General features: G+C 38.9%; 1 protein-coding gene across 1 annotated transcript in view; it reads right to left on the bottom strand.

Annotated features, from left to right (window-relative positions):
- Positions 1-2644: 2644 nt before the first annotated feature.
- CRIM1 (cysteine rich transmembrane BMP regulator 1) overlaps positions 2645-12343 on the bottom strand; it is a 206194-nt gene continuing 196495 nt past the window's right edge. Inside the window, exons 16-19 of the mRNA XM_009637026.2 lie at positions 8319-8513; positions 6636-6758; positions 5016-5203; positions 2645-2821 (exon numbers count right to left, since the gene is read on the bottom strand). Coding sequence (XP_009635321.1) covers positions 2645-2821; positions 5016-5203; positions 6636-6758; positions 8319-8513 — 683 coding nt within the window. The remainder of the gene's footprint in view (positions 2822-5015; positions 5204-6635; positions 6759-8318; positions 8514-12343) is intronic.

The raw sequence follows: 12343 nt of genomic DNA, 5'->3' as shown, positions 1-12343 counted from the left end.
ATATGCATCTATTTTTCAGAAAATTATATCTGCATTTCTCTTACAAGAGCACAACAGGAACCAAAGTAAAAGAGTGTAATGGATACAGCACATAGGATAAATCATATCTTTAAAATAATAATAATAAAATAATAAAAATAAAAAACATTTTACACCATGTCCTATATCCTGCTAATATTTTCAGAATATGGCCTTGATTGTAGAACAAAAGCAAGCATTTACAATTTCTGGATAAAGACTGCTTACTCTTATGCAAGGAATGGATGTTTTTGTCTTGACAAAATCTTTGTGGTAACTGGACAGAAACATCTCTGTTTCGATATCAGATTGAGTACAAAACACTGGGGAGACTACATTTTTTCTTATTGGTGGTTGGAAACTGAAGTTATATAAGCAGAAAAAATGTTGACCCTTAATGATAACCTATTTTTTTCTTTGATGCGAACAGCTAGAACACCTTTTTGATATTCTAAAACAAAAAAATTGTTAATCTTCAGATTAATAAATTAGGTCATTATAATAATAAATTAGGGTTTTTTTTTTTTCAGTTTTAAAGTTCAGCAACCTCTGACCAAGTATTTACAACAATACTTGAGAGTTCCTTTACAAAAAATACATTTTCTTTTCACATTAAGCATACTGGGTATCTGTGTCTCTTATGACAAGCATTTGTAAAAGAAAAAAAGGCAATGCACAAATGGGTAATTAGTATAAAAGTGCCAAGACCTGTTTGGAAAGTTAACATTGTATTATACAGTCAGAGTTATAAATGAGGCAAGCTACAACAAACTTCCAGCTTAATGTGGACAATATTCCAGTAGTTGTTTCAAACAATTGTTTGAAGAAAAAAAAAAAAAAAGAAAGAAAGAAAAACAAACAAACAAAAAAAAAGAAAATCCAGGAGCCGATGGTGTTATTCTGTGGAGCTGATTAGTGCTGCATGTATATTGTCATCAGTGTCTCTAGCCAATGCATTCATTAAAAAGCCTTTTTAAGGCTAAGCAGGAAAAGAAAAAGAAGAAACACCCTGAAATGTAGCAAGTAGCAAGAGCAACGCTTACTGCTATAATCGTGCACGTACTGTACACACGCAAACACAAGAGTGCACACACACACACACGCGCGCGCAAACACTTTCAAATCAAATCAAACGGTAGGTAGAATGAGATGCTCTTTTCTTGTCTTTCCTAAACTCACAAGCGATTAAGCATTGATATGGAATGCCTGTTTATCTGTTTCTGCTCTGGGTAAAATCTCTCTCAGATAAAAATACATTCAACAAGAAAAAAAAATAGAAAAAATATATACTGTATACATAGTATTTTATATATACAGTATATATATGTATAGTGTATATACACATGCACGTATATATACCTATGTATACCTACGTGCATTTGTATATACATATATATACACAAACATACAAATACTTTTTGTTGGTTTTAGCATAATTATATTTACATAAATATTCCTATAATGCTAAAGTTTAAAGAAGCATGATCTCCTTTTTTTTTCTGAGCTTCAAAAAAGGTGCTTGAGTAATATACAATTAAAATTAAGCAGCTTCCTAGCATGGAAGTAGTTTCTAAATCTGCATACCAGTAAATAAGAACATCAACGAGAAAAAAAAAAAAAACAACAACCTTAAAACAGTCTCTTTTTCACTCTCTTGTAAGCAAGAGCTTTGTCCAACAAAAATATTTCTCCTTCTCCTGTATGAACAACCAGAGATTGATACAAAATAACAAAACAAAACCACAACGGACAAAAACAAACAAACAAAAGCCCCTGGAACTGCGTGGTGTTCTTGACTTTTCCTTCCTTCCTTCAATACTGCTGTCAAAAGATCCAGTGCTCATATCAGGAATTACTTAGGCCTCAGTCATTTGCTAACTCTGCCAAAGTCTGGCTAATCTAGCCAATCAGCTTTGAAGAAAACAAAAATAAAACCAAAAAGCAGCACAAGGTATAATTTTATACATCCTTAATAAACCCACCCTTTATTTTCTGCTATAACCTTTTCCTTGCTATTTCATTTAACTACTGCAGCTTCTCATCATATAGAAAAATATTTGCAGCTACACCACACCTGTGATGTGACGAATTCTGTTCTAGGAGTATATTACTGTAGCAACAGCTGGGGGGAAAAAAAAATTAAAAAAATCAGACCTTTCCGTATTTTTTTTCACCGGGGGTTAGGCTTTGCTGCAACAGATGCAGTTTCAGAGCAGCAAGAAAAAAACACGACCCTGCTGCTCGGCAGTATTCCTTATTCGTTTTCGTCTCCAGCCAAGCATGACCAGCTTCTCTGAAGCTTCTTTTTACCTCATTGCCTACCCCTAGCCCCTGATTCCCCCTCCCAAAAAAAACCTCTATAGCTATGTTACAAGCAAATACATCTTAACAAGTTTTAAAACTTTGGTTCTAAGAAAACACTTGGTCAGTTATCTCAAGGAAAAGTGGGAATGCTTTTTCTGGCACATTGCAGGAGTCAGAGCTCATCCCAGTAAGGTCTTAGAGCTGTACATGTAGTCACAAATCCAATACAATCCACTAAGCAAGTGCACAATTCTAGTTTTATTTTAATAGCAGACTTAGTCTCTCTCTCTTTTTTGTAAATCCTTGGTAAGGGTGCAATTCTTCAAACTGTTTGATAGAAATTATCTGCCTGTAGGTTGTTCTGTTTCTGCATGCTGTAAAATCCACTGTATCTTGAATCTGGGTCTGCAATTCTTAGCATCCTCTGAGAACTGTCCACCTGGACCATGGTACCTTTCTTGCAGTCCACATATACCAGTTGATTGTTTAGGCAAGAAGGCTGTTAAAACAGAAAGGGAATATTGAATTGGTTAAAACATGTTTGTATTCCACCCATAATTAAAAAGAAATAATAAAAAAAAAAAAGTTTACAGTTCCAAGTCCGTAAGTGCTAAACGGAATCAAATCGGCAATGAAAGAGTCTGGAGTTTTGCTGAAGCTGGTAAAGGCTTATGGCAGGCACAGGAACGGACCAGCACCCTCTTCTGAACCACCATTTTTCATCTCCTGAACAGAGCTCTGGTGTCCCCATATCCAGTCCTACTATTCCCTCTGAGAATCCTTCAACTGGAAAGATTCTGCAGCCGAGAGGAAGGTGAAACAATGCTGGGTGTGCGCGACTGTAGGTGTTTGTGGGCTAAGCACGAAGGAGGACAGGCAGTAACATACTCGCTGGATCCACAGGAAGTCAGTGACTCTGCTCACGCTCTAAGCATGCTACAAATCTTAAAAATTCCAGTTTCCACTGGTGTAGCTTCTTTTTCCAAGACTTAAAGCAGATGGGTTTTTAATTACTAAAAATTTACATTCAGTAACCCTTGTCACAAGAAGTTTTTTTTACCCAAATATTTATTACAGAACATTATTGTGAAATCTTTTGCATTTGGCTCTTCAAAACTCTGTGGACAGGATTCACAGGGAAGTCCTGCGATTCACTGATCTTAACGGAATCAGGGCTAACCATTAGCAGTCCAGCTGTAATTTTAAACATCTTTCTTATAACCTTTCTTTTGGTATTGATATGATTTAAGCACAGTTGTTGATTTATTCTTTATTGACTGGACTGTTTGGAACAGAAAGAACACAAGCTGAAAGGGGCTTGCCAAGATTTATTACTAGGAACCATCAATCACCCAGCAAGGAATAGGAGAAACTAATGAGCGACACCTAGTTGAAGAAACCTTAAAAAAAAGCTACATTTATGACAAAGACCCTCACAAGAAATCCGAGTTTTCACTGTATCCACAGTCTTGCATTGAATATTTATGTGGCTTAAAGGAAGCTTGCTTAGCATATGGATGATGCCTTTTGGTGACACTGAAAAACTGTTTCAGCAACAGAAGTGTTTGAGGAAAATGATGTTTGGTAAGTAAAAAAGTACGTAGCATCATTGATTATAGTTCCACAGTTAGGAAGTTGTGATTTTCACTTCAGCTTCAACTATTCTGTCACATAGCACACAGCAGCCTTTCTGGGTGTCAGAGTGAATACATTAGAGTTAAAAATGGATTTTTAAATGCATTCCTTAAGAAATTCAAAAACTGGTATCACTTACTTGTCTTGAAAGACTGGAAGTGGAATCATACCAATTCCTCATGCTTCCTATTTAATTACAATTGAATTCAATTTTATGCTCTGACTGTATTTGTAAACATTTTGGAAAAGACTTTTTTTTTTTTTTTAAAGCTCTGCAGCAGTGACAGAAAGAATATGGACACTTAATTTTTAAAGGTACTGCATTACTCTTCTAGGTGGAACTGAGGAAAGGATGCTCTCAAATTGTGTTCCAAGTATGAACAAAGTCTGTTTGATTAGAACTAGGAAATATAAGGGGGATAAATTGGGGAACTGCTATAAATGGCATTTTAATACAAAGCAATGGGCTTAGTCTGCTGATGGAACTACTTAAACCAGGGCTCTTTTCACTGTTCATTTCTAGGCTACCTGCTTCTTCCTTTTTTTGGTAGTCTCAGAATACTTAATAGGCAGATATTTCCTGAGATCTCTCTTAAAATATTAATCCCAGAACCATACGATGCTGTTATTAGAAAATGTGATAAACACTACTAGTACATACGGTACCTGATGTTGGACAATACTTTTAAAGTGGATGGTTAAGAAAGCAAAAATACTCTCTTACGAGTTTGACTGCAGAGAATAAAATTGCATGTATTTACCTACACATATGCGCAGTTGGGGTGTTTGTTTTTTCATTTTCGTTGCTGAGCTTGATTTCTATCTAGTGACAACTCATTAATATATGGGGCAGGAAATGCTTTTGTTTGATAGCGAAAAAAATCATTCAGGGGACTAAATAAATGCCAATAGACTGGCTGGTATGAAATGGTTTAAGACATAAAGAGAAAATAATGTAAGAGAGTCCAGATGATGTGAACTCAGTTGCATCCTACACGATATTCTAGTTAATCTTTTCCAAAAAAGCGAAAGCCTGGGAAGAAATGTAAACAGGGCACCTTTGTTGGAGCTTTGTAGCAGGACACTGGAATCCACTGCTTTTTCTGATTGACGAGCAGAAGGACGACGATCAGCAACAGCGCTATCGTGATCGGAATCGTCACCAAGGCAACGGAGCTAACCGACGCATCTTCGCTCGGGTGCGGTCCACCGCCACTTCTGTACTCTCCCTGGAGGTGGCTCATGTCTGCCAGGCAAACGTGAGCGGTTGTTAGTGACTGTAAATGGGCCTCGACCATAAAGAAGAACGTAATTATGAAAGTCCCAGCCGTGGGTCTTGTCACTCGCATGAATTTGGACACTTCTCTCCTGAAACGTCACCTTTTTCGTATAAATTAGAACAACTGGAAGACAGGATCTTACATAGCGACTGTATCAGCTGGGAAAAGGCCATCAAAAAGAGTGGAAATAGGATGGAATCTAAAGCACAATAACAAGCAAGTCTGACAATAACCTCTGAGCCCAGTTGTGTTTGCATTATCTTATATGATCACAACCAAGTTCCCACTTTAAAAAAAAAAATAATAAAAAAAAATCAGCCTGTGTTTCTATGCTGAGGACAACCTGGAAGTCTTAGGATGAAGGCCCCCTTTATTAAAAACAAACAACAACTGGTAAGATAATTCTGATGTGTATGCTCTCTCATTTGTTGAGAACATATTACAACACTTGCGCCACTCAACCTGTGAAAACAAGACTGCTGACAGCCTACTAGGCTGCAAGTTTTGCATGTAATTGCAAAGAATGGTGATTTTCGGTGACATACACAACGTTCCCCACACAGTTTGCAGTGTGTGTGTTTATGATCCCCAGCCAGGATAGTTGCAAGCCAGCTACTAATGCCTGCGAGAAATTAAAATGCTGTAATTGTAAAAATGTAAGCTTACAATTTCATAAAGCAGTTACATTTCATGCATCCTTTGTCCTAGCCACCAAATGATAATATGCTAGGAGATCATCCTTGGATTTAAAAAAATATATATATACAAGTTTAGGTAGTCCTTCAGTTAGAAAAGGTTAACAAAGACTGTGACACAGAGTGTTCCCCCTACCCCAGAATAACCATTTCAGCACAGTTCTGAACAGAAGATGGATTTACAACTTTAGACAACTTTATTTGCCCTCTACCATCAACCCGTGAACTGTTGGGCTTTTTTTTTTTTATCTGGCATTTGTCTGTGATATATGTTAAGTTGTGGTACACGTTTTCCTGGTCTTGTTTATCAATATAAGAACGTCAAATGGATCAAATGAAGGTCTATCGACTCCAGCGGCCTGGCAACAGCCTGCTTTCCAGTTTTGGTATCCGAAAAGACACTGCAGACCACTCCATATTCATAATTTTATCACATTCTTAATTTTATAGAACTCCATCACACCAACACAGATGTTTCTTCCAAGCTGAAGATGGAACGATAATGAGACCAAATTGCATAAATATAATTTAATAGACTGAGTCATCTTTACTCAAAGCAAAACGCATGTGAGAGTTCTGCACTGAAGAATATTCTCAGATAATGACCTTTTCAGAACATTACATCGATGCTACCTGAATAGAACAAGCAAAACACGGGGAATAAACACAGACCTAAGTTAGCCCCGTTTATATCGGATCTTACCTCTGTGAATGTGGATGATGTCATTTTCACTCGGTGTTGGCCAGTTTGGTACTTCTAGTTCAATGCCCTCTCGATGATTTGTCTTCTCAATGGGGATGTTAGTAGGTTCAGGTACATACATCTCTGGGAAATGAGATAAATGTGTTTCACAAATTACAGGCTGCTTAACTTCCCGGTGCTGCTCTTAATTCAGAAAATATACTTGGCCATGTGCAGTGCTTTGTCCTACAAATCTTTTCATTTGTTTCAGAATTTTCACCATTACTTATCTGGGATTTTGTTTTAAAGCCTGTTTCATACTGTATATGGGACACACGCCTGCTGCCATTATCATTATCCTAATGTGTGAATGGGATGATATAGTCTTGTGGACAAATTTGCTTCTGAAATTACCATCTCAGAATACACGCGCTACTACAGCCTTGCCTCTTTGTGATGCTGAACAACAAAAATGCCAAGGGAAGGCTACATCTTCCCAGTTGATACATAAACTGTCACTGCTCTTTTCTTTGCTGGCCTTTTTTTTGTAATCCTCAAAGCAGGAGAATTGCAGGAGAGGGGACTGCTGAATCTCCCCATTTGTAGTTACCAGCTGACTGAATAAGATGAGAAAAATCCTGCAGATGTCTGTCAGGACTAGCATTAAAAACCAGTTGCAACTCTTACATCCCTTGTGTGCACAGAAACATAGAATCACTTTGGTTGGAGAAGACCTTTAAGATCATTGAGTCCAACCTTTAACCTAACCCTGCCATCCCACCACTAAACCATGGCCCTAAGCACCTCATCTATCCTTCTTTTAAATCCCTCCAGGGATGGGGACTCGACCACCTCCCCGGGCAGCCCATTCCAGAGCCTGACAGCCCTTTCGGTGAAGAAGTTTTTCCTAATGTCTAGCCTAAAACTGCCCTGGCACAACTTGAGTCCATTTCCCCTCATCCTGTTGTCCATTACCAGGGAGAAGAGGCCGACCCCCACCTCGCTCCCCCCTCCTGTCAGGCAGTTGTAGAGGGCGATCAGGTCTCCCCTCAGCCTCCTCTGCTCCAGGCTGAACACCCCCAGTTCATAGCTAAGAAAATTTCATATTACTTTTAAGCCAAGTTAAAATGATAAATAAAGCAATGCAATAGTTGAAATGGTAACGAAGAGACTCGGAAAAGACAGAAATGTTAATCACTGACAGAATCTGCGGAGTTGTAAGAATACTCATTATCCTACTTCACTAATGTATTTCCATAACCTTGTGAAAGGACACAGCAGGGATAAGCAACTGATTTTTGAGTTCACAGTTCTAAGAATAAGTAAAATTCAAACTATATATTGGCACAATATGCTTATCTGTTAAGAATACTCCTTTTCCTGAAGTCTAAATGTCTGTTGTCTTCTTGATTCCATTCAGTCGTGGACTGGTGTTCAAAAACCAATTAAAAAACCTTTTATTATCATAGAATCATAGAATGTTTGGGTTGGAAGGGACCCCTAGAGGTCACCCAGCCCAACCCCCCTGCAGGGAGCAGGGACACCGCTAACCACATCAGGTTGCTCACAGCCCCATCCAACCTGGCCTTGAATGCTTCCAGGGATGGGGCCTCCACCACCTCTCTGGGCAACCCGTTCCAGTGTTTTACCACCCTCATTGTACAGAATTTCTTTACAATAATCCGGGTTGTCACACGGCATTACCTGGGCACATGGGGCAGCAGCTCCCCTCCACGTTGATGGGCTCGGCGCAGGGGAGGGGTGGGCAGCTGACGGTGGAGCAGAGCGTCTGGCCCTGCAGGCAGTAGCAGTGGGTGCAGCTGTCGATGTCCCAGCGCTCCTCGTCCGCGTATGTCTTCCCATTGAAGTGGCAGACCACTTTCTTTGGAACTGTATCTTCTGTCGAAGGAAAAGAGAGCGGTGTGATCACGCAGTAAATGGCCCACCACACGCAAATCCCATTTCTTCCCCGAACACGAAAGTGAAACAAAAGCTCCGCAGGAATCCCAGCTGTAATTAAAAGACTCCTGCCACATCTTGCGGAAAATCTTTGTTAAAAAAGTGTCATTTCTGCTTCTTTATAAAGTACCTAATTACCCTGAGCTGCTTCTCCTCATCTTCCTCATGCAAGAGGCTAGAAGACGGATGATTGGGACATGAAATAAGGGTATTGAAAGTGCTGTGAAAATTAAGAAAAACTGACTTGTTGATGTTTGACTGTTGGAGGCTGCCAGATCCTCCTCCTCCTTGTTTCCTAGTAAATCCTATTTAACGAAGAAAAAAACTAGACTACCTACAATTCTAATTACCAAGGTTCAAGAAAGATTAATCTCAGTCTGGAATACTTGAAGAAAAGATTAGGCTGGATGCCGAGAAGGATGAAGCAACTCTCAGGTGACATAACTAGAAGTGCTTAGGCTGTTTATTATGATAAAACAGATTTGAAGAGGATCTGATCGTTCCCTGTAACTGCATCAATGGAAAATCCCAGGAAAAGGGCAATAACCAAACTCAGTACAGTTTTTCCATGGTTAATATTATATAAATTGGGAATTGGTGTGATTTTAACCCTCAGAAAAAAGTGAGGTTCCAGAACACCTTTCCCAAAGATGGAGAACTGTAACTAACAGCTTTTCAGATAAGTTTTGACACAGTCGGTAATAGGGCCCTGGACTTGATGAAGCAAGTAGGTCTTGGGAAAAGACTTAAAAGAAGCGTTATGCTTTCTGCCTAAGCATTCAATGCACCTTTTTTTTTTTTTTTATGCTGCATCCTATGCAAGCCATTTAGGTGGCCTGCAGTATATCTCCTATTTCACTGAAGACATGAATTGCTTTGCCTAGGATGTTTTTTGCTGCTGTAGCGCTTTGTAGATAATCAAAATAAAACTACACAGCAGAACCTCTAAAAGCCAAGCAGCATCTGATTTTCATCTTAACTTCTCACTACCTTTTTTTCTTAGAGGCAGAAATTATTATGATGAAACCTGCTGATGACATGAATTTGCAGATTACGCATATGCATGAGGTAACAGAGTGAAATCACAAAGAAGCTTCTTATGCTGTCAGAGAAATACCGGTTTAACATTCACACAGAATACAGATGTAAATATGTCATTTAGAATTACCTCTCAAATATAAATAAAAGGCCTTATGAAATAATTTGGCCATCAGTACAGCTTTTAATTAGTGACAACATAATAGACTGACATCACGGAGAATAACAAGGTTAGCAGGCAGTAGACCAGTGCAACAGATCTGGACAGAGTAAATTCAAATGCCAAAAGGAGACCGGCATGAAGTACTACTGTGAAAATACTAATGGAATTATCTAAAAAGCGTAAATGGTCCAGAGGGCCTTGGTATGGGTATCCTATGGCTTCCATGGCTGTAAGGATGAGTCCCAACCTCTCCAAGTGGAAGATTTTATAAGTGAATATGGGATGGACAAGGGAAAGGAAGAGTGGGAGGAAAAGGTGTCTGCAAACTGCAAAAAACACATTAGGTTCTCATAGAATCATAGAATGGTTTGGGTTGGAAGGGACCCCTAGAGGTCATCTAGTCCAGCCCCCCTGCAGTGAGCAGGGACACCGCTAACCAGATCTTCTTCCATTGATAACTTGCGTGTTGGCGTACAGAGCTAGTGGAGCCCTGTGTTGGTCAGAAAGTAGATATGGCTGGGGCGAGGGTGAGGCACACAGCCCAAGCAGTCCTCTGCTGCTCGTTTCCTGTGCAGACCTAAAGTGGAGCAATCCGGGCTGATTCGCTCACAAAAGTGCTACCTTGCCCCACTCAGGACAGCTTCTTCAACTCAGCAGCTGCTTTGGCTGGAAAAGTCCTTTAACTTGCACAGGCTGTTGCAAGTTCGTAAAGAACACATCACAATTTAATACGGTGAATGTTTTTTTAGAAGAATGAAGAAGGGTAAAATCACAATAGCAGTGTTGCACCTTTGAACCTCGAGAGGAAACTTTTAAATCCTGAGAAAGTACTATCCCGTGCGTGTCTCCCGTTTTGGTGTCCATCTCTTTGCAAGAATAAGCACAGGGTGAAGATGAAGGCCACGGCATCACTAAGTGCTCGAGGACAGTGGAAACAAGACAAACTTGCAGTAAGAAACCCACATCCAAAAATGCAGTTCAGAATGCCATGTCTAGCTCTACCTGTCTTCTCTCAAATTTCCTCTAGCTGCACCAGTAAATCAATCTCATCTGGTAAACAAACAGTTGTTGTTCTGTTTTCCACAGAAGACTAATCTTGTCTCTAATCAAATAGATATCCCTTTATCCGCTCTGGAGTAGAAGGGCATCTTTCCAAATTAATCTTCCTTTGCATGGGAAAGAAGAATGTTGACCACACAGGATGAATTTGAGGATCCAGACAAACAGCAAAGCATCCAAGGCCTGTAAAATTTTGAATTTGAATCTGTGCTAACTTGTTAGGCATTAACCAGATCTGGATCCAGAAAGAAGCAGAATAAAATACAGTGCTAAAACCCTGCATGATTTTTGTAATTCCAATAAATGAAGAAGTCCTGTTTCCACAGAGTTTGCCTACTGAACATTTCATCAACTACTACATGAAAATAGTAAGGAAGAATCTGTATAAAGTTGTGCTTCACAGTTCTCAAGAAATGAAGAGTAAACCAGTAAGAAGCAGGAAGACAAAAACTGAATGCATGACCTTGCTCCTCTTACAGGCAAGAGTATATAGTTCATAGAAACCATTAAAAAAGTAACTTTCCATGAATTTCAGATATGTAGACCACAAAACATACTGATAACATAGCACAGCTTAGATTAATAAAACATATCTGAGCACTAATTAAAACCTGGCTTCTGTGTTTCATGTTGCTGAGCTGCTGCTACTTAAAAAAAACTAGGTTTTTACAGCTCACACATTAAGTATTTGCACTATTGTGCAACTATATAGGATTCCAAGTGAATTAATTAAAGCCATATCTACATGCTGTGTGTATATATTTGCAAACATGACATGCAGGGTGTAGGCACAAAGTTCTAGAGGTTTTATTTTTGTAGTTCATGGCATTAGTCCCTGTGGTGCATCCCTTCCTACACCTGAACCATTCTCCAGTACAGTACTAAGGCTCACGGTCTGACTCTGATGGTTTGATTGCCCAACTTTGCCTACACTTTGTATTTTTTTAACACTAAAATGTATTCTGGATTAAAATGATCGTTATACTTGAAAAGTCAATCACTGGATGAAAAGCCTGCAGAAAGGCAGTTGTCAAAGAAGCTTTAAAACCTCCCCATTTCGTACGCAAATCATGATGAGAAAGGAGTAATAGGATAACATAGTATTTTCCCCTCAAAATGTTCTCATCAGGAATCTAAGTAGAGTTCCAAGGGCAACTGGAATTTTGATACTTTCTAACTTTTCCAGGCATTTCTTTGACGGAATTCCTTGCTTAACCTATAAAACTGCATCACCTATTATTAAAGATATTTTTTCTGCAATGATTTAAAGACTTCAAGAGCTATATCAATGGTACATATCTGAAAGGACTTCACAACCTTTCTGAGATCTTTCTGCTGAAGAACTGTATTGTTTATAGATGGGCAAGTTGATTCACATGTTCAATTAATAATTATTTTATCATATTCCTTTTTTCTGAATTCTTTTCTACTGTATCTCCCCCTACTATTTTTGGAAATGAAGGTTATAGTAAGTTTTGAATGCTTTCCAACAACGCTAGAAAGACTTAAT

The sequence above is a fragment of the Egretta garzetta genome, unplaced genomic scaffold (genome assembly GCF_000687185.1).
Source record: "Egretta garzetta isolate BGI_Z169 unplaced genomic scaffold, ASM68718v1 scaffold130, whole genome shotgun sequence".
Lineage (NCBI taxonomy): Eukaryota > Metazoa > Chordata > Aves > Pelecaniformes > Ardeidae > Egretta > Egretta garzetta.
This window is presented reverse-complemented; position numbering and strand designations above follow the sequence as displayed.